This window comes from Pseudopodoces humilis, chromosome 3 (genome assembly GCF_049639895.1).
Source record: "Pseudopodoces humilis isolate 2021_Gansu_Grassland_sample_001 chromosome 3, ASM4963989v1, whole genome shotgun sequence".
NCBI lineage: Eukaryota > Metazoa > Chordata > Aves > Passeriformes > Paridae > Pseudopodoces > Pseudopodoces humilis.
The window spans coordinates 78,888,611-78,911,254 of NC_142202.1; the positions used below are offsets into that span (position 1 = coordinate 78,888,611).

Genomic DNA, 22,644 nt, shown 5'->3' on the forward strand with positions numbered 1-22,644 from the left:
TGATCTTACACTTTGCAATATGTGCATGTACATCCACCTGTGTATGTTTTTATCTCTGTAGTGCGAGACACTCTGTGGCACTGTTCAGATGCACAGCCTTTCTTTTCCTGCTCAGAAAGGAACTCACTTTTTACTATTACTGCTACTGCTGCTTTCAGTTGTCAGGTATTTTAGCAAATCCTGCAGAGTATTCCATCTGATTGCTTTTCTGCTTAATTTTGAATACAGGTGATACAAAACCAGAAAACTGTTCCATAGGGATGAGAGACTGCCTACAACTGAATAATAATACCATTTTTGTTTCATTACCAGGGAATTTTATAGCAAATCTCAAAGCTGCGCTGGGACATGAAGTAGTAAGAATAAATTACCTTGGTGACTGGGGCATGCAGTTTGGTATGTTTCAAGATTTTTTTATACTGTGTCCTTTTCTACTGTATAGTATGGTCTAGGTTTCCAGCTTCAGTTTTTGTAGGCCCATTGGATTCACTCTGTGCTCATAAGGAATGATATCATGTCTCCATGTGGGTAATGTATAGTTAATTTCCTTAAAAAATCTGAACAAAATAGTCCAGACTGATCCATCAGCAGTATGACCTGTACTGATAATCCAGAATGATCCATCAGCTGTATGATTGTACTGATGTCCAAGAAATAACAGGACCAAATTTATCCAACTGTCTCTCTGTCCCTCTCAGTAGCTCTTCTCTCAGACTAAATGTGTAGTTCGGGGGTTATATGTTTTGTTTTGGGTTTGGATTTTGTTTCTTTGGTTGCTTGGTTTTGGGTTTTTGTTGTTGTTTCTTTTCTCATCATTCATAGAGCATAATTAATTTCCACAACAACCACATTTTGGCACACTGGGGCTCAGAGAGTTTATATCTTTAGAGATATCCCTACACTTTCCCCAGAATATTCAGTTGCCCCTTAAAATGTAGCAGAAGAGAGGTGTGTAGATGGAGAATGTGCAAGTGAATAGGGGCTGGAAGACTAACAGTCCAGTATGCATACAGATAGGCACCTCCATCTCTTCTGAAATCATCAGATTAGTGAGGACTGAATAGTCCTCTCAAGTGCAACCTGAGGATGCATGGCTTGATATTTATTCCCACACCAGAGATCATTTATGTCCCATTGCTGAATCTATAGCTATCCTTCTGTTACGGCAGCTGACCCATCCATAGCGTTCACAACTTTGTTGACTTCTGTTGTTAATCTTGCATTTTAAATTGATCTATAGTCTCATCTCCTTTTCTAATTTCCACCAAAAAGCTGGTTTGGGCATATTTTTAGGCATTTAAAAAAAGGCAATCATGCCCATTTCCTCATTCTTGAAAGCTGGTACGCCTCTGAAAACTATAAAAAATCCCAATTTCTTTCACAATAGGCTCTGGAAGCTGTCCATTTATTGATGTTTAAATGGCAAACACAAAGTGCAATGTCTGTTAAGTGATCACTTTTCATTATTCCAGTCCTTATGCTGCCCACTCCAGTTTCAATAGTACTGCTGTTTTGGGGAACATCAAGGAATCAATATTATGAACAGAATTGGGTTAAAAATGTAAAGTCAATGCCCTACTTTCAATCCATTTTTATATTCGGATTTGTAAGCATAGATAACTAAAATACATTCAGTTCTACCTGTTGTCCTTCTGGATTAAATTCCTGGATTTTAGGCAGTGCGGTATAATATTCTCAGGACTGTGAGAGCGGTAATAAAACATTCTCTCCTTTATTGAATTATTTCCCCTGCAGCTTGCCTTTCCTGATCCTGTTTCTGATGAAACAGTATCTTATAGCAGAGCTTTGCTTCGCTTATTATTGGTTTCATAAGAATTGAATACAGAATGAATTCACCAAAAATTGAGTAAATTTCATCTTTGCATATTCCATTCATGTTTGCCCCTTAGACATAATTTTATCACTACCCTATTGTATAATAAATGTGGCAATGGCAGTTAAGCAGTGAAATGCTGTCTGGATAAAAGGCTTCTCAGCTGACCTCATTCAGTCTGCCTTTGAAGATACTAAATAGCACTCTGAAGTCTGAATATCAGGAATTTTCTGTTTTTCGATATCAAGGTTCCTGAAGGTATAAAGATCACAGTACCCATTATTTACATGTGTGCCATTTGTGCAGCACTCAATTCTTAGAATCATGCTTTTGACCTAGCAGTTCCAACTATTTCTTTCAAAGTAGTTACTCCCCTTTTTATTTGGGCAGGCTCAGCTCAAATATATGGCAGGTATTGTAACAAATAATAGTCATGCTAGTCATACAGAGTTACAGCACAGCAGTATTATTGTAATGGTCCTTTCTCAGAAGCAGTGCTGTAATTAATGATCTGTCATCTGCTTTTACAACTGCTATTGTCAGAGGCTTTAAAATATGAGAATTGAAAACATATTTTCCTGAAAGATAGCAGAGAGGTCTCAGCATTTAGGCAGTTTTGCAGCAGGTTTTTTAAGGTAGCAAATGCAGTCACACCATCTGTTTATCTGTCTCCCTGTCACTCTGCTCCTAATAAATTTTTAACCCATTGGGCAACTTTAGCCAGATCTGACAAAGAAAAATATCTCCAAGAGAGTTAATTTCTTTTGGAATTACGACAGTTGGCAGCTGAATAAAAGTAGAAATATAGTATATTGACCTCTGGGAGGAAAAGTTAGCTTCTGTGTTCAGCCTGCTGGCTAACCAGTCAGCACCCCAAAGTCAGAATCAGTTCCAACATGTGCTGCATCTTGCCATTAACTGGTGAGGATAACAAGGTCTGGGGATAATATGGGAAAGACAAAAAATACATGGAAGGATGTGTTTGGGTTGAATAAAGACTGACAGTTGTGCTGGAGATGTGAAGTCAGCACTGAATGGCGGAATGTTTAGATACGCTAATATCTGAGAGAGATCATTAGGAAACCCAGCTCTAATTGCTCATAGAACAAGCTGTTCTTAACTCCCTTCCAATAGGATTAGACTAATTTTGTTTCCTAAAACCTGACCTGTTCTTCTTAAAGTCAGCCATGCTTTCTTCTGTACTCAGTGTTTCTAAGAGGAAAGTTCTTGAGACAGTGCTGTTTGTTTAGTTGCAGAGAGTTTTCCAAAGGGATACCTGCATATCTATTCCTACATCAGTCCTGGTCCTTGTCAGCTCAGAGGAATAAGATGGCCTTAAAGTCAGCTTCATATAATCCAAGAGTCTTGACAGGTTAATATTGCTGCATTACTGAAAGAGTTAATGGGGTCTTTTCATTTAGACAAAAAGACTGAGATTTGGATTTCTTTCTCTTTTACATTTCTTTTGGAAAGTCCTGAAACCAAATTGGGTTTCAAAAAAAGCTGCATATTTAAGCAAGCAGCAAAAATTTTTCTTGAAAACATTGCATGAGTGGTATGAGGAACTCTATGTTGTATCCCAATTCTTATTGTCCTTAAAATTATAATACTAATTAGGGAGGAAGCAAAACAAGGACTTTTGAGCATGTTCTGTTGCTGATCAGTTTCCACTGTGTGGCTTCGTATTTACATCTTGTTTCTGTGTAAAAGATAATTCTTTATACAAGTCTAGAAATGCAAATTCCTTATGAGGAATTGAGAAATCAACACAGTATTTCTTACTATTTTCTAGCTATTGTATTTCAGGGGGGTTGGGGGGTGATGTTTATGCAGTGGAATAATAGGCTATGCTTTTGATTTTCTTTTTGTAGCGTACACCATTATATTGTTTCAAAATGTTGCAGTGTTAAGACTAGACTTACAAAAACAACCTATCAATATACTCTGGTCTGTTGTCTAACTCTATATGTAATTGTTATTCAAGGCTTATTGGGTGTTGGTTTCCAATCCTTTGGCAACAAAGAAAAACTAAAATCCAGTCCTTTGCAGCACCTTTTTGAGGTAAGTTCAGAGGAGACCAACTAGATTTGTCTTTCCAGGATTAAACAGGTTATGGTTTGTTGGCTTGCTCCATTCAAGTATGTCTGATACCATCTGAGTCAGTATTTCCTTTTTGTTGATCTTTGTGTGACAGCCATGTTGGGTGTGATATAGCTACAATACACATAAGGGATTTATGTGCTTACCTGCACAGTGCCAGTAACCGGGAGGAAAGGTGGGCAATATTCCTGGATGGCTAATGTTCAAGCCCTCATCCTCTAAAAGAAAGATCTCACATGTTAACAGGGCTTTGTCAGGGGTCTTGTGTGTCACTCTCAGGTGTGTACTTACCACAAAGCTGAGCTGTGCTTCACCCTCGGAGCTGGACACAGGAACTGTGGCTAATGCTGCTGTTCAGGCAGAGTGACACAGGATAGCTGTTATGTGTAAATCTGTCTCGTGACAAAGGAACAAACTGTGAGTACTTGGATACTCAGCAGCTGAATGCATGTTAGTTAGATTGTTTATATGGCAGAGTAGCTCCTTCTGAGCTTGCCATCTTCTTTGACACAGATAAACTTTACTCGCTTGTTCCCTCATCCTAAGCCCTGTGGATTTAAGGTCATAGAGTCTTAATACTGAGGTGTTTTAGAGCATTAGGACTGATTGAAAGAGAAAACAAGAAGCGGTTGTATTTTTGGGATTGTGCATCAGTGTGTATTACTTCATTTTTATTTATAATTTAAGTCCACTCTTAGAATTTAAATTTTTATACTTGAATTTTGCACTAAAGCTTCAAAATACCAGCTATTACAGTAGCATGTAGGCTTTATGACCTTAAAAATTTGCCTTTAGGTGTAGAGAACAGTATTCAGTCAAGATGCAAAAGATTCTAAAACTGTAGTTGTTTGAGACCAAATTAGTTTCTCAGTTATTCCAAATTTTTAAGTGTTTATTCAGCTGTATGCCTAGCTGTATCAAAAACTGAGTTGTGTTTCAAAGTGGTGCTTTTTCTGCTGGTGTGTGAAATCAATCTTTTCTATTAATATACAGTTGTAAAATACTGAGTCTATCAAGGATTTTGTTGCTTCAACTGCTATCTCAATTTTAGGCAGTGCAGTTGCCATAAATGTCAATTTTGTGGTCCTCTGAAGACATGTCTGTGGTTTAAAAGTCTGTGATAGGTTCCCTTCCATGCATAAATTAGTTCTTCCATATTTTGCTGCTGCAGTCATTTCAAGGTTATGAAGAGGATGATAGCAACAGCAGTAAGGAATTAGGGCATTAGTCTTCTTTCAAGATAAACTGCACATTTTCCTATTGGGCTTTGGGCTATTCATTGTTTCTTTCAATGGGGAATGTGTTGCTTTAACAAGTCTTTTAAAATTTCTGGCTTTAAGAATGTCATCTTTAAATGTATTTGTATTGTTCTTGTAGAACTGTTTTCATTGGAGGAGAGGATTATTCTGCTTCAACATTTTCAGTGTCATATTTTAGGTGTATGTGCAGATTAACAAAGCAGCAGAAGATGAAAACACAAAAAAGCTGGCTAAGGATTTCTTTAGAAAACTCGAGGACCATGATGAGCAGACGTTGTCAATTTGGAAGCAATTTAGAGACCTCAGTATTGAGGAATACATCCGGATTTATAAGGTACAAATCATCCAAGTGTTTTTTCTGTGTTGCTGGTAAAATGGTCTCTTTCTGTATTGCTTCATCAACATAATTGACAGTGACCTTTTCATCTAGGAGACTGCCAAGCAGTGGACTCACTTGGGATCGGAGATTGCTCTAATGTTATCAATTCATTGCTTTTCCCATAAACTTTAGAATGTTGTGGGGAAGCTCTTTCTCAGTATGCCAGGCTAAGCCTCATTCTGCTTGGTAAAAGCACAGTAGTTGATTTCTCATTCAAGCAGGCTGTCACTTAAGTTGCTGACATGCTAGATACATTTTATTTAATGGTGTCCAGGTTATTGGCCTTTAGACTAATTCTGCCTTCTCAAAAGTCCTGAAGCTCAAACTGTGGTGCTAAGCAGCAAGGCAAATCAGTGTTTGCTAAATATTACTTCGTTTTGCTTTATCTTTGAAGTCAGTTACAACCCACCAAATTTAACAGTTTCCATGTAATAAATTTTATTAGAAGATAACTCTTTTCACATTTCTGATCTAATGTTATAATGTTGCATATTAAATTTGGTGTAAGAAATTATAGCAGCAGGAGTTCCCTACTGGTGGAGTTGAGCTAATACACAGCCGTGTGTTGCACATGTGATCTCATGAGTGGAGCCAGTGTCTGCTGGTTCATGGGACATGTTCGTGCCACTGACCGAAAAATTAATCTTAAAAAATTGGGAAACAGTTTATAATTCAAAATGTCTCTGCTTTAACTTCTTCCCTGAAACATATCACTGGAGCCAAAAAAGTACTCTTAAGTTGAGGTCTCCTAAGTGAGACACGAGATAATTCTTGTTGAAAGCTGACCTCTGAAGGTAATTAGGTACTGGGCTGTGTATGCAGCTGCATCTTGAAGGCCACCCATCATTGATCACATGATGACTGGTACAGCTAGATCTTTCTCTCCTAGTTTCATTTAAACTAAAATGTATTGAACTGATGAACTGACCAGGTTTGACAGTTAAGGTCATCCTGTCTCTTCTGAGTGTACCCACAGCCTTCAGGGTAATGCTGATTTCTGTGTGCTCAGCAGTGTTCGTGAGCAGCTTTTACTTTTTAAAATTCCTCTTAGCATTCTTTTGAAATAGGGCTGGTTTCATGTCCAGGTAGTTCCTCTGCAGCCCACTGGTTTCACCTCCAGCACACCAAGTAAGAGACTTGCCTCAGAATTTGTGTATGAATTGCTCTAACCAGTTGATGCCTGATTTCTCATGAATATTACATCCAACACCATATTCACCTCAGGGATAGATTCATTGTAATGCAGAAATGGGTTAAATCAAAATCCAAGCATCCTTTCCTTTTAACAATGAAGTGTCGTTTCCTGCAATAACACTGATCTCTGCACTGTATCTGATCTGTAACCTATCATCTGACTTAACTTGAAGAAAAATTGTTAGCCTTTATTTTAATGATATTATCCTTCTTTGATGTTCTGGTAACTTTTCAGCGTCTAGGAGTGAATTTTGATGAATATTCTGGAGAATCATTTTACCAAGAGAAGGCCCAGGAGGTTCTGAAGATGCTGGAAGATAAAGGACTCCTTCAGAAAACAATGTATGAACTCATTCAATCTATTGGTGTCATTTACTTTTTTTAACATCTCAGTTGCACTTCCAACAAGATATGTGAGTTTTGTACATAATCTGAGGGGAAGAGTTTTACATGTTTTTGGAGTTACATGGTTTTGGTAGCTGTTCTAGTAGAATACCATCCAGGATTTGTGCAGTCACAGCTAAAATTTACATTTTCCTTTTCTATGACTAGCACAGAAGCCTGGCCTTGACAAATTGGGTGCAATGACAGTGTTCAACTCCTAGTGGTGTTTTAGGCTGATGATTAGTTTGGTAGCTGTGTGTGCCATTTAATAAGCAGAACTAAATGAGATCCTTGCCTTGATGAAAGAGGTGCCTGGCTGAACTGGGATGGGAGCCATGGAAAGGACCAGAATGTGGGCAGGCTTCTCCCTGACATCAGCAGTGGTGACAGCAAACTTACAGGAACAGTCTTCAAAAAGACTTAAAGGAGACGGTCATTCAAACAAAAAGAATGAGACTGTCTAGAGGAAGGGGAGGTTGTGGCAAGAGGCCTTGGTTTTGGCTCTGACCTGTCTTGCCTGAACTTACCTGTGTAGTAGCTTGCAGTGACATCAGTGTTTTCCCTCAACTTACAGAAAAGGGACAGGAGTTGTGGATCTCTCGGAGAAGAAAGACCTCTCAACAGTTTCCACTGTCATGCGCAGTGATGGGACATCTCTTTATATAACAAGGCAAGTAAGCCCATTTGTGCTGATTGCCAGTCATTTTGCCAGGGAACTTTTAAACTTGAGCACATTTATAACTGATCACATGGATTTTGAAGCTTTTTATTTCTAGGGTAGTTTTAAGTGAAACTAGCAATGTAACTATGATGGGGTGAAAATGGCTTTTAAGTACTTCTCCTCCCCCTAAGTAATGTTAGTAAATCTCTTCTTTTGCATTAATAGTAATACTTTCTCCAGCTACAAATTTTAGAAACAAAGCTGGAATCTCTGGATGCAATAAATAGTTGCCAAATAATAAAGGTTTTAGAAAGACCTTTGCTTGCTTAAAATGTTTATTGATGGTGTATTGATATAGGAACAAATAGCTTGTTCAGCCATATCTTCATTGATTCAATGGGCCATCAGTGCTGTAACATCAATTTTATTGCTGTTTTCCTGCCACCTCATCAGTATCCTAAAACTCCTCTTGGGTATTTTAGTATGGAAGCCTTAGCAATTTCTTTGTCAGGAGTGTAAATAAATCTAGTGTCTAGCCTGCAGGGTAAACTCTGTACAGCTTTTCAGGGCAAGGGTATTAGAGAGATGCTACAGTCAATCCTGTACATTAGGGAGCTGCTGAGTCCTGTAGCCAGGTAGATACAAAGGTGCCACAGCTCCATGCCCACAGGTCAGCCAGGAGTGAGCATGAGCACCTGATCTCAACAGGCCCACACACAGGGCCAAAACCACTCAGCACAGCTGGCATTTTGTTTCCCTCTGGGTGATTAGGATGGGTATCTATTCCTGTGAAGAAACAGACCTATATGTATGTATGTGTATAGATACATATGTGTATGTGATATATATTGTGACATAGATACTTGTATTATGTATGTGATACATGTTTTATTTAATAATTTAAGTAATACACATATGTATTGTACATATCCCTTCAGTAGCTGGAGGTCTCTGTGGTTTCTCCAGCAGCTGGCCTGGATCCTCTGATGCCAACAGTACAGACCCCTCTGTGTGCCTCATTTCTGCAGACTGGAGACTCCCTGGGATACTTTGCCGACTTGCTTGGCTATTCAGCTTGATATTTGCTCTCAGTCGTACCAGGATGTGTGCCCTCACTCCAGCTGTTGGCTGAGACACCTTGTGACCCATGGTCAGACTCCAGCTGTTATTTGGTCAAACTCCAGCTGCTTCATTTCACTTATGCCCAGTCCCCTCTGTCTCTGGCACCACAAATGCATGGCCTACATGAGCCCCCAGCTCCAGCTACTGACCTCCAAACACATGTGCACACAGAGGAGAGAGCCCCCTTACCCCGAGAGAGTTTGAAATGGAGTCATGGGAAGACAGGACAGATTGTGCTGATGAGGTGCAGGACAGAACTAGGCAAACATATAACCAGCAATGGATTTACAAGCCACTCATCCCTGTTATCATCTTCTCTTTTCTTATCTTTGGTTCCTCCCCTAAGCATCCCATAACAAGTCTTGTGCAATTGCAAATGCTTTTTTCAGATTGGAATACAAGGCTGATGGTTCTCCTGTGACAGTCCTGTGTGCTTGTGTGTGTGTAGATGAGCTTTCTACCATTTCAGCTAAGGCTGAACATGGGGTTAGTTTTCCAGGAAAGGGTTGTTTCTCTCAGGTCCCAGCAGGCAGACAGGCCCTGGAGTTACTCTGCACCAAAGAACTGTTTCCTCAGTAATTTTCTTAGGTAGTGGTTTAAAAAAACATTTCAGACGTGTCATCAACAAAGTATACATGTCGTTTTCTACATGTAAGGCATACATGGATCCTTCTATCCAGGAAATCCTTTCCCCTCCATAAAAAGCAGATTATTTTTCTAAGAGGCAAGTAGTGAGGTATGTTCGAGTGAAAGTCCGAATAGTTTCTCATTATCTCTTTCAGAGATCTTGCAGCTGCTATAGACAGAATGAATAAGCACAGCTGGGATACCATGATTTATGTGGTAAGTAATTCTAGATTCAGCACACACATTTGTGCTGACTCTGTGCAGTAACCACGGGGCCTCTGGCTTGCAATATGACTTTGACACACAATATTTTTGGCAGTAAAATGGATGCCCTTACTGCCCAGCAGCTGTGCCTCTGTGTGGCAATGTTTCTTGGTTCAGTTTCAGTGCATGATGCCCAGAATGGTTGAAAAATACCTTTAAACTGAAAGAGAGTAGGTTTAGATTAGATATTAGGAAAATATTTGTCACTGTGAAGGTGCTGAGGCACAGGAACAGGCTGCCCAGAGAAGCTGTGGATGCCTCATCTCTGGAAGTGTTCAAGCCCAGGTTGGATGGTGCTCTGAGAAACCTGGTACAATGGAAGATGTCCTTTCCCACAGCAGGGAGGTTAGAACAAGATGATCTAAGGTCCCTTCTAACACAAGCCTTTCTATGATTTTATGAAAATTAGCTCTGGAGTTTTTCTCTACTATAAAAATTCATTACAATTAGCTTGAAAGGAACTCTTACTTGACATTTTATTTTCTGTATAAATGTTGTAATTAATAATTAAACAAGCCAGAAAAAGCTGTCAGTATTATAAAGGGTTTTAAAATGTTAATTTAGAAATTAATAGTCTAAAATGAATTGAAGTCTACTCTGAAGTCCTGATACCAGATCTGAAATGTACATTTTTATGGCTTTGAACAATGCCTTAGTTTCATTATGTAGAAATTGCACATAAAGTACTGTTTAATCAATCTGAATGAAACAGTTGTAGACAGGGAGTCTTTTTATATTTATTGGTTTCATTATTTTATTTTTAATTTTATTCTGGCAGTATCAATAATGGATAGAAAATATGAATAGCAGGACTATCTCCTTACTTGTCTGAAACTGTTTTTTGATCTCATATTAGCAGGGACATTTCATGTGATGCTTCTAAATCTTATTTTTCTCAGATTTTGAAAAAAAAATAATTATGAAAGCCATGTTCTTTTATATGAAGTCTAGAATTAGTAACATGTGGAAAAAATCTGTATGTGGTCATGTTTGGTAATGTCTTTGTACCGTCTCTGTACAGCTTTTTCAAAAGTCAATATAATGTGACACATAAGATGATGCAGGGAGAGAGATCAGTAAGCAAAACATTAAATGCACAGTTTAAAGTTAAACCACATTCCTCCTTTTAGCTTCAGTCTTCAGGAAGTTTCCCATAGCTTGCCATTCTTCCATATTGTCACAGAGCAGGGACTTCTGAGTAATTCTGAGGGGAAATTGGTTTTGGTGGGAGCTTTTCTGCCCCTGCTGGCTGGAACAGTGAGTTCATTGGCATCAAAGGGCAGTGTGGCTGTGAACATGCAAAGCATTAAATGTTAAGGATGTTTCCTGTCTGGTTCATGTGGGTGGGCAATTATCTGTGTTTGATAAACCAGGAGGTAGCAGGGACCAAGGGAGAAGGAGCAATGAGAAAAAAGAATAGTTGGGTGTCCACTTTGCACAAATCAGCTGAACTTTCAGCTAATGGAGTGAGCAAGCATAAGAGCAAGAGCCTTGAGCAGACTGCTGGTGTAACTGAATTCCAGTCACTCTTTAATTCCTTGCCTGGGCCTCCCTGGTTTCCTTCAAGTCCAGAGAGATACACAGCAGAGCACAGCCAGACTGTGACGTGACTGATGTGTCCATCAGCCAAATATCTGATTCAAGTGGGAAATGACCGATTAGCCTGTCCTGTCCTCTCAGCCTTGCTCAGGTTGTATGGTTTTCAGAGGACATGGTTAGTATTTTTGTAATTTCTGACTTTCTGAAGGCTGAGAAAGTGGGTCATAAAAGAATGAAACAAACTCTTAGGAGACTCTTGTGGGACAGACAGCCTGGTGAGGGAACTGCCAGCCTTTGCTGAGCTTTACTGCTGTTTTGTGGCATTGCTTTGTAGTGAGTTAGGACTTTACTCAGTGTTACCAGAGGCAAGAGGACTTGATGGGATTAAATGAGAATGCTAATGATTTTAGTCTTTAATAATGAAATACAAATATATTTCAGAATCCTAATCTTGTTACAAGAAAATTATTTAGAGACTCTAGAGTCTTATGAAATAAGATCATCTTATTTTCATCAGATCAACTTCTTTAAAAGAACATTAAATTGGTTTACTACTTGTAATGCTGTAAATCAGTGCATTCACTAATTTAGGTTTTTTAAAAAATCCGACTTATTTCACAAAAAGGCAGTGGTATGAGCAAAATATTCAAAGCATGTTCTTAAAGAGGTACTAAGATTCCACTGAATGTTGCACTCAAGAAGGAAATGAAAATGCTTTTATATATAAAGAGTTAAATACAATCCATGCTGTCAGACTGCAGACCTCTACCTTAAAGCCAGCCACTTAACAAGAGAGGTCTGGCTTTGTGCAGAGAGGCACCTCATCTCTAAGGTGCATGGAAAAGGACTTGGAAGGCCTTGTTTGAAGCACCAGCCAGTGCTGTCCATTTATCAGCTGTCCATTTATCAGCCTTGCTTGTGAGTTGGCACAGAGAGGTGATTCCCAGGAGCAGAGCAGGTTATGAGGAACTAGGAGAGAGGAGGCAGGTGCTTGATACCGTGGTAGAGTTGAGAAGGAATACAAGATAAGTATTTTACTCCTTGTCCCAGAACACCAAACAAATGAGGGAATAGTGATTATTTGGTTATCTCTGCACTGTTTTTTAAGGAGGTATAAAAAGGAGGCTGAGTGAGATGACCAAAACAACTAGGTAGAAAAATGAACCTCATAGCAGCAGCTGTGGCTAGAAACACATATGAAGATTGTTGTTAGACATAATATACAGTCAGAAACAACTTCTGTTTGTAGAAGAGTGTAACTGAAAGTGGAAGAGAGTACAAGATGCATCTTTGTTATGAAATTGTGATCATTTATACATTTTTTAAAAATTATGTACCTGCCTTATGATGTAAAACTACAAATCATGCTGGAGACAATAGAAACTAGTGGGTTCTGGAGGCAGACAGCCAAAGAGGTGTTCTGTTTCTAAGCCAAAGGACCCTTGGAGTCTGGTGATATAACCCCAGGGGTATAAAAAGAGCAGCAAGGATCTGAAGTGAAAATGGAGATGTTTTGTTTGATGGGCAGCTCTCAGATCATGGGAAACTAAAGAACATTAAAGTTTCCTTTTACTTCACATCTTTGCCTTTGTGACCTGAGAATAATAATTTCTGAAAAGATGTATTTCTTTTTCTAACATAACTCAAAATCTCATTGTCATAGATCTCAGCTGTCACAATTTTTAAGTCTTGCTTGTCTTTGTAGGTCTTGATTTTGCTTGCAATGACTTACTGGCACTGTGGTACTGTGTGTTTGTGTGTTAAAAGTTACTCCTTATCACACTTGTAGTGTTTTCTGATATGCATCAATTCTATTCCTTAGACAGATAAAAGCCAAAGTAATCACTTTCAACATTTATTCCAAATACTGAAGCTCATGGGTTATGACTGGGCAGAAAGGTATGTACTTAAATATCATAATTACATACTGGTTTTGGTGGTTAATTTATTTTTCCTCAAGAATGCATATCATATGTACATTGGAATTTCAATGGAGTGCTCTTTTGAGGAGAATCTCCTGATGGTGTCCATCCACCGCCATGCTATAGCACACATCATGTAGGCGTTTTGGATGAAACTGAGCTACAAGATGTGATGCTGCTGTGCAAGTAATCGACTCCAGGGTACAAGCAGACATTTGGCCTGTAGGACCCAACTAGTACTAGTCCAACAGAGAATCAAACCCTCAGAATTATGTGCAATATGGGCTTCAGGTCCTTACCAGCAACCTTTTCATTCTATGTGTCCACTCCTGCTGGTCTGATTTATGTGTGAATGGAGTCACTGTTGTGTGTTTAGGATGTGAAAAACAGCCCTGTCTCTCATTTAACAGGTTTTTCATAACTGCCTGATGTGAAAAAGGGAAACAATTTTTAAGAGACTTTGTGGCATAGCTTCTGGGATATTGTGTGGTTACAAATTATTACCTCTTGAAGTATTTTATTTCAGCAGAGATCAGAATCTGAGTTTGAATCGTGCTTCAGGCTTGAAGTATCTATTGCAGGGAAGCGTATCCCTGCTGTTATTCATTGCAATTACCAATCTTGTTAGCAATCTGAGCAAAGGTCAGTAACAGATCTCCAGACTAAATCATATTCCCCTCTGCCAGACTTCATGTCTTTTGTGGTTAAATATAGGGTTTTAGCCTTCAGCAATACCTGCCTCCTTTCACAGTGTTTAAAGTTGTGCTAAAGTTACCTTAGATTCTGGACCAAGAATAATGCTTGGGATTTTTACAAGCAGAAACAATGAATACTTTATTATTAGCAATGATTAATTATACTTTTGGTTTAATGTGGCCACAATAGAATTATTATGACTCCTTTTCTAATTATATTAAGAGATCTCTGTTGCCACAGTAATTTGATCTGTCTACAATCCTGTCTCTCTTCAATTTATTGCAAATTATTGCATTGAGGCCTCTGTACTAAAGCTAGTAGCAAGAGATTCCTGAGCATACAAATGACCAGGCTATCATAACTCTGATCATAATTTTCCCATTATGTAATAAGTATGGAGCTTGGTTGCTGAAATGAGAATTAGTGATTATATCACTGAGCTTCCCACATTGGAGTGTTATTTATTCAGCTGTTATTGCTGTTTCCAGCTCTGAAAAAACGGCAAACATTTCTCTCAATCGAAATATAATTTTGGTCCTGCTGCTTCTCAACACAGGTGCCAGCATGTGTCTTTTGGTCTAGTTCAAGGCATGAAGACTCGGAGAGGAGAAGTAATTTTTCTGGAAGATGTTTTAAATGAAGTTCGCTCAAGGATGTTACAAAACATGACTTCCACAAAAAGTTAGCTATTTCAGGTCTTATTAGTTTCTTTTGATGTTCTGTGTTGATCACATTGTGTCATGTTTTCCACCCTTCACTTCTCCCTGTGTTGCACTAATCACAGTAATATGCCCTTTTCCTTTCTTTTTGTACTTCCTGTAATATAAACAACCTTACAATAATTTTTTGCAACTCTGTGAACTCCCCTAAATTGCAGATTTGCAAATTTTAACATTCAGTTAAATTATTTCATCATGCACCAGGAAGGAAGTATCTGCCTTTCAGGGACAACAGTTGTTTTTTTCTGGAGAGACAAACTACTCAGTAGTAGATTTGGGGCTGGAGTTCAGGGATCAGTCAGATTTCATCCAAAGGATTTATAGCTCTGACAGTTTTCTCTGGCAAGAGCCTTCCTCGCTTGCCTGCCACTGCTGCCTTGTCACCCTGCCAGCCTCGTGGCTGTTCCCGAGGCCACTGCTCTGCAATCTCTTCTGATTGTGCTGAAGGGGGGGTTTGCCTGCGCTCCACTCAGCCTGTGGCTCCAGGACCGTTTCCTCCTGATGCAGTACAGATCCAAGCAGTTCCCAGTGAAATGCTGCCCCCTCTTGTGCTCTCTGGTGTTAGATGCTGGATTGAGTCAGCAATCTGATCAGCTTAAGTAGTATGCATCTTCCTTGCTCTGCCTCCTCAGCTTTTTTAAAACAGATGACTTTCTTTGTAAGATAGACGAGGAGGTGGTGTTGCTGCTCATGGCAGGGGGTTTGGACTGGATGATCTTTAAAGGTTCCTTCCAACCTTCCAAAGCATTCTGTGATTCTCCCAGTTCAGATTCCCTCAGTATAGTCAGTTTAGGTATTTACAATGGATGGTGTGAATACTCCCTGAAACTACATCCAAACGGTCACTAGCCATTGGAACAACTTTTCTTTTTTTGTTTATGCATCTTGTATCACTTGGAGCTTTTTATCAGTTTTTCAACAAAATCTGCATTTCCCTGGTCTCGGAGATTGGCTGTCAGAATTGTGAAATGTAGCATAGTCTGTTGTAATGACCCCTTCCACCTCAAAATCTGTGCTATGCATACAAGGGGAAGTGGGAAAAAGCCTATGTTTTCAGCTTTTAATAGAGATGTATATCCTCTTGCTGCATGCATCCTGACAATTTCCATATTGCTAGTTTATAGTTGAGGAAGATCTGCTCTTACATTGGCATCTCCAAGTCTGAGCAAGAGGGTCCTTATGGTACTGCAGACTTAATGATGTTTTTGTTTCCCTTCAGCAACCAAAGAGGTCCAGGATCCTGTGGAGACAGCAGAGAAGGTTGGTCTTGCAGCACTCATAATTCAGGTAAGTCTTAGCTGCCTCATGAGGTGTCTGCATTGTCTGTGAGAAGTTATAGATTGAGATGAAGAGCCATGTCTGTGTGACATCAGTTTATTGTTCCAGGACTTCCGGGGCCTCCTGTCATCTGATTACCAGTTTAGCTGGGATCGAGCTCTCCAGAGTCGGGGAGATACAGGAGTGTTCTTGCAGTACACCCATGCCAGACTCCATAGGTAAGAGGAGCATTTCTGCACAGCAGTCTGACACGAATACTACTGCTTTGTTAAGTAGTTGTGCTAACTCCTTAAATATGACACATGCTCACTTTTACAGCAGAAGTGTGTTTAAGATAGACTTCCCAGAAGAGCAGGCCAATTAAAATCAATATTCTACCTCATTTCTGTGGAACTGAACTAACTGTTCATGTAGTTTGTCAGTTCTAAGGAACATCGTCTCTGTGGTTGGTGTCACTGATGAAGAATGGTTGCCTGGAACTAAAGAAACTGATGTAAAAGCCAAAATGTCCATACTTGTAAAACACACAGCTTAATGGAAGTTGAATATTTCGGCTACCACAGTAACTAGTGGATTATTTTTAACATTGTCATTTCCCACTGTTGATAGCCAAGACTAAAAGGAGATCCCTTCTGGTTGACTCAGGTCAAACACCTGACATGTTTAATTTATTTTTTTTAAAGAGTTTCAGAAGAGTCCAGCTTGAACAGTTTTATCAATTATACTGAATTGCCAGAGCAGACCTCAATATGTGTTTTCATGTGAGATTCCTTCCTGAGTGAGGCCAAAGGTGTGAAGCAGCCTGATGTTCTGAGGCAGTGGTAGCAGGATATGGTGTTCAGGGAGAACATGCAAGCCTGATCCCTTTCTCTGGTCTGTTCCTCTTGTCATGTAGGTATTGGTGGTTCCAGGTACCATTAGTGGGAGATTGACTACCTCCCTACTCCTTTGAGCTTCTAGACCTGTTGTCCATGCATATCTCTTATCCTGTTGATAATTGACTGGCCAGCACAAATTTATTCTTTTTTTTTAAATCTTAGGTTGAAGTCAGCTAGTCTGTTTCAGTGTTCCATTCAGCTTGAGCAGAGCCTATTCTGTTTCCTTAAAAACACAGATTACTGGGTTTTTTGTTCAGCATTGCTAAGAGGTGATTTTCATCCCATGTTTATTTTCCATTCTTACGTTTTAGTTTAGAACAGATGCACGGGAATGCACAGCTAACTGATGTAAATGTGGCGTGCTTGCAAGAGCCAGATGCCATCTCTGTTCTTCAGCATCTTCTCAGGTTTGTCTAGTTTTCTTTCCAAATACCATTTCCCTTAAAATAAATATCTGGACATACCACTGACCTATTGAGAGGGCACAGACTGTATGATCATAAGAAAAAAATGGCTGTTTGAGGCAATGTCTTGTCTTTTGTGCCACGTGGATTGCAACATTTGAAATGTTAATGACTTGACAAGCCACATGATGGAAAAAGCAGTATTTGGAATATACTGTGTACATGAGCCTCCTAATTATTTCTTACCTTCATAAAAGTGTGCTCAGCTCTGTATAAATATTAGCTGCAGATTTGCTTGGTCCCTCATGTTCTGTTTTTGTCATTGAGAAAAGAGAGAGGCGGTGATGTGCATACGTGTATGCACATCTGCAACCTCAGCATCCTTCAGAGCTACTGAACATGCACAACTGCTAATAGCACTAGTGTTCTTCATTAATTCAGTCTTAAAGTTGAGCACTTTCTGTTTTCATTATTTCATAGATGTGTAATTAAACTACGGAGACAGGGAGTTGTCTGTTGCGCAGCCTGTCATGGAGTCAGAAGTGACCAAAGCTTTCAGAATTCCTAGTGAGAATTCCTATATACTACATTGCACACTGTGCAGTGCCAGCAAGTTACCTTTTTTTACCAACTAAGACCTTCCTGAGGTTGTCTGTTTAAAATTAGGACTTCCAAAGTCATGCCAGTGCACCAGGTGGCTCCTTTGACCTGCACGTGTGGGCTGCAGAGCCCTACCATTAACTGTAATTGCCTCCAGAGTCTGCCTGCAGACCATCGTGTGCTGCACGCTGTCTTGAGAAACAGCAGGACCAGCCAGCTCTCAGCAAGACCAGTAGTGTCTTATTTATGCAGTGCCATTGTATTTCAAAAATGTGTGAGTTGTTTCTTGGGATTTTTTTATACTCTAACGTGACTGCTGAGCTGTCATTACCACAGTGTGCTCCCCAGTTCTGCAGCTTGTCTGTAAGAGAGGAAGATTCTACAGCAGTTCAGCTTGGACATGCTGGCAGGGATGGGCCTGGGAGCTGAGCAGAGATCAGGAAGTCCAGTCCTCACTTTAACTTTGACACCTCTCCAGCCCTGGTACTCTCCAGTCTTGGTACCTTCTTGCAGGCTGTGGAAAAGGATAGCAAAACACATGGAGAAGAAACATAGCTGTCATGACTGCCTGTACTACCCTGTTTAATACTGTCTTACAAAGTCGTGCATTGTCTAAGCTATGTAGGATGACCCTACACAGGGTCATAGGGACCCTACATAGGGAGGTTGGACCAGATCACCCAACCCTTCCAACTTTAACCATTCTGTGTGATTCTGTGTTCCAGGATTTGTCTTCTTCTAATGTTGCAAGATTCCTTTTATCTGCTTAAAATTCTAAGCTTCAGTTACTAAAGGCAATGTCTTCTAAGGGACTATTTTGACTTCCTTGGTTATTTAACACGTGTTTTTTGCTCCTAGAAATGTACAATTAGTGTTGAGATGTAAAACCAGACATAATGTTCCAGGAGCAAATACAGCTCTTGTGTTCTCTTTGCTAGAGCCTGCCTCTCTGAGCTGTTTGCATGATGAGCAGCAGAAGCAGTCTCCTTCAATAAGTGAACAAGGAAGGAATAATCAGTTGTGTGTTAATGATATGGCTTAGATCTACTTCAGAAGATTAGTTTTGCTAATTCTACAGCTGTGGTTGTGTTTGTTCTGACTTAAGCAAGTCTGATGAGCCTTCTATCTGAGTACACCTTGTACCACTTCAGCACCAAACAAACCTTCTTTCACAGGTATGATGAGGTCCTGTATAGATCTTCTCAGGATCTGCAACCCAAGCACATTGTCAGCTACCTCCTCACACTGAGGTAAGGTGTTTGCTGATACTGGCAGTGCAGTGAGGACAGGTCTTCCTGAGCTGGCTCTGCAGCCCTCACATCTGCACTGCTTTGAAGAGTAGAAATAGTGGGGAAGATGCAAATTTGTGGGACAGTTTCCCTGAAGCAGGAAATACATAAAATACGATAGCAAATAATGTAATAAATAGTAGAGATTAAGGCTGGAACCGGGAACCTCCTGAGAAATATAACAGCTTTTAAGAAAAAATAATTATTTGGCTGAAACCCAATATCTGAACCCAAAATCATGCTGGAGTAATGATGTCTTAAGGAGCAGATTTTAGCTGATAACATCCTCTCAATATCAACATTTCAGCTAGGAAATTTTACCCAAACCACTTTTAACCATTATCTCAGTCCATGAACAAAGCCTGTTACATGTGTAAGTCATACACTAATATAATCAGTGCATCTGATTCCCATAGGGATTGGACAGAACCATGAAATGCTAGTGTAGGCTTGGTGGAGGAATCTGAACAGCCTGTGTATGGGGAAGGCTTTAACAAGTTAAAGAAAATTGTGTAAAGAATCATGAATCTTGGGAATGATAGGGTAGGCTCTCAAGGATCTTCCCAGAGCAGTTTTAAGATTGGTTTGTGGGTTTTTTGGGGGGGATGGAGGGCAGGGAGTGGAAGGATATGTGTGAAGTGGGAAGATTACTTTGGGGTTATTTAAGGAGAGTGAAGTTGTCAGGGCGTGCCATCAACATCATGCAGGCTTACAGAAAACCATGCCTTCCTTCAGCCAGGTGAAGAGGCTGTTGGAAATCAGCCTGTTTCATGCTGCAGTTGTGGGTGGCTCTTCCAGTTCTGCTGCTTTCTGTAGCCCACAGCACTGTGTTTGTCAAGTGATTTGCTCCTTCTCACCGTTCTCCCATGTTTTCCCTTTCAGCCACCTGGCAGCCGTGGCACACAAAACCCTTCCCGTGAAAGGCAGCACCCCCGATGTGGCACAGGTACGGCACACCGGGGTTGGGGGCTGGAGCCTGGAGGGCGGCCCGAGGAAGGATCCAGCAGCTTTGCCAGCCCCGCTGTGTCACCACTGGGGGGAATACGAGCCCGCAGGCAGAAGAGCCAACAGCCAGGCTCTCCTGTGGGTGGCACTGCTTTGGGAAGACAGGGATTGCCGTTCACAGCTGTGCATTCCAGAAAGGGCTGCTCTGCTTGATCCTCCAAAAACACACTCTGTAAGGACAACTGCTCCAGACCCAGTCAAGCACCTAGTCATCACCTTTCCTTCTAAATGTTTTAAGAGTAAACATTTGGGCATTTAACTTGCTTGTTGACTTTTCTTTTTATGGTTTCCTTTAGTGGTTATGAGGGAAGATAGAGAATTAGGAGCAAACAGAATCTTGTCTCCTCCTTCTTGCCACCTACATATCCCAAGTTGTCGGTATTGCCTTTCTAGCTAAAGCACAGAGGCTGACAACTGTTAATGTGCCATTCCAAAGAAATGCAAATTCTTTTTTCTGATCTCCCAGGCAATGTTTGACCCCCTAATGACTCAGTAAATTATATATTAATTACATTGCCTTTCTTATTTTCTTTCATCTACTTCAAAAGGAATTACCTATTTGATTTTGGTAGGAAATCATCAACATTTAAGTGTTGATCTGTGCTGTGGGGGACATTGGTGCCTTTGGAGATGGACTGTGCCAAACTTCAAGGAAAACTTTAGTTCCTTATCCTGTAAATAAAAATATTTCTAAAGATCTTGCAATGTGACAACTTTCAAGAACTATGATTTTTGGAGCAAGCTTGATAGAGCCCTTCCCAAACAGCCAGGTGTGTAACAGCCAAGACATTGACAAAGGAAATTTTCAAAGCAGCCCATAGTTGCTTGACAGCCTGTCACACAGGCACGTCGAGGGGAGAGATTCCAGCGGTAACCTCAGGCTGTTCTAGACCGTGGTGCATGAGAGATTTTCAGCTTTTAGTCATTGCACTGTTTCTCAGGCATCTCTGCTTGCTCTGCCCCGGGGGCTGGGCTGAACATTCCGTCTTCCTTTGTTTGACAAAGTGTCCCCCTGTTAACAGTGCAATGGGCTGCCACGAGCTGCTGTGAATTCTGGCACGCAGGTTTTTTGTAGATCCTAGTCCCGGTGGGGGCCGGCTGCGCACAGTGTTCTCACCTCTGCGTCTAACTGCTGTCCCAAGAACCACACCCTATTGCTACAGCACTACCCTAAAGTGTTTTTCCTTGTTTTCCAGGCACGGCTCTGTCTCTTCCATGCTGCACGCTCCGTTCTAGCCAATGGAATGAAACTTCTTGGCATTACACCCGTAACTGAAATGTAACAAGGCCGTATCCAATGTCAAGTGATTTTGTAAAAATGACTTAGTAAAGACTTGTAAAAATTTTGAAAAAATCACTTAGTAAAGTGATTTTTTTCCACAATAATAAGAATCTTGTCCTGTGTGCCACTGCTACTGCAGGCTGGAAACTCCATCTGCAGTGGGAGCTTTGTGTTCTCCATCCTACCAAGCTGCCGCAGAGCAGCTGTGGGACAGCGACATTTGCCATTTGCAGTGGTCAAGGCTCTCATAATCACTTTCTTCAGGCATTTGGTGGCAGCAGAGTGCTTAACACTCTACTCTACCTGGAATTTCCCATAAAAGAGAACTGCTGTGTATTTGCCATGTAACTACCACATCCTTGTGGTAGAGGAAGTGGTAGTAACTGTGCTGCCCTAAGCTAAGTTCTCCACTCCTCCTTGCCACTGTGTACCAAGGCCTTATGGCACAGTGGCTCCTGGTGCTGTCTCCTGTAATAAACAGAGTTACTCAGACCCTGCAGAGACCTTTTCCTGTGTGTTGTGCTGCATTTCCCCTTCAGAAACCTCAGCCAAGCCCAACTGCCAGCAGTCACACCCTGCTCCTCGGCCCTTCCTCTGTGCCACTGACGTGATGGCTGGTGAGAAGAGACTGCTGCCCAGCTGGTGCAAGAGGAAGCACAGTGTTCCCTCAGCACTGTGCGCACAGGCAGATGTGGCAGGTGCTGCTTGGCACCCCTGAGCCTCACACTGCTGTAGAGAGATGGAGCAGCACCTCTGAGGTCCTGCAGGTGCCTGGCAATACCTTCCACCATGGAAGCCTCAACTCCCAAGAGCAGCACTGTGGTGGAAGAGTTGGCAAAACGCAGAGGGGACCATCCTCTCCCACTGGAAGAGAACTTAGGCATATTTGTTACTGCTGTGTTTAACGTGCCCCACTTCCAAGTAAATCCCAGCTGCTTAATTCATGTCCAAAGAAATGTAGCGAAGAGCATGAAATAGGTCACATTTCACCTCCACTGTGAATGTCAACAAGTTGCCCAAATGCACCAGGGTCTGTTTTCTCTTAATGTAGAATTGAAATATCTGGAAGGACTCAGAAGAAATTACAGTTGGCACTAATAAAGGTGAACATTATTACAGGAACCCTTTTCAAGCATCTGTATGCACAGAGGGGTTGATAGAGAAAAGATCTTGTAGATAGAAACTTTGTGTTGACTCATTCACACGTA

At 40.7% G+C, this 22,644-nt stretch overlaps 1 protein-coding gene across 2 annotated transcripts in view; it reads left to right on the top strand.

Annotated features, from left to right (window-relative positions):
- Positions 1-22,181, top strand: part of RARS2 (arginyl-tRNA synthetase 2, mitochondrial) — a 30,452-nt gene extending 8,271 nt beyond the window's left edge. The window contains exons 7-20 of one of the 2 annotated variants that reach the window (XM_005518188.3): positions 313-396; positions 3,819-3,895; positions 5,372-5,527; positions 7,002-7,108; positions 7,725-7,820; positions 9,716-9,776; positions 13,186-13,262; positions 14,538-14,662; positions 15,920-15,987; positions 16,087-16,196; positions 17,168-17,263; positions 19,036-19,110; positions 20,032-20,095; positions 21,351-22,180. In XM_005518188.3, coding sequence (XP_005518245.1) covers positions 313-396; positions 3,819-3,895; positions 5,372-5,527; positions 7,002-7,108; positions 7,725-7,820; positions 9,716-9,776; positions 13,186-13,262; positions 14,538-14,662; positions 15,920-15,987; positions 16,087-16,196; positions 17,168-17,263; positions 19,036-19,110; positions 20,032-20,095; positions 21,351-21,437 — 1,283 coding nt within the window. In that variant the 3' untranslated portion in view covers positions 21,438-22,180. Of the gene's footprint in view, positions 1-312; positions 397-3,818; positions 3,896-5,371; positions 5,528-7,001; positions 7,109-7,724; positions 7,821-9,715; positions 9,777-13,185; positions 13,263-14,537; positions 14,663-15,919; positions 15,988-16,086; positions 16,197-17,167; positions 17,264-19,035; positions 19,111-20,031; positions 20,096-21,350 lie in introns of both variants that reach the window. The other variant, XM_088053780.1, reaches the window with a different exon arrangement.
- Positions 22,182-22,644: the final 463 nt, after the last annotated feature.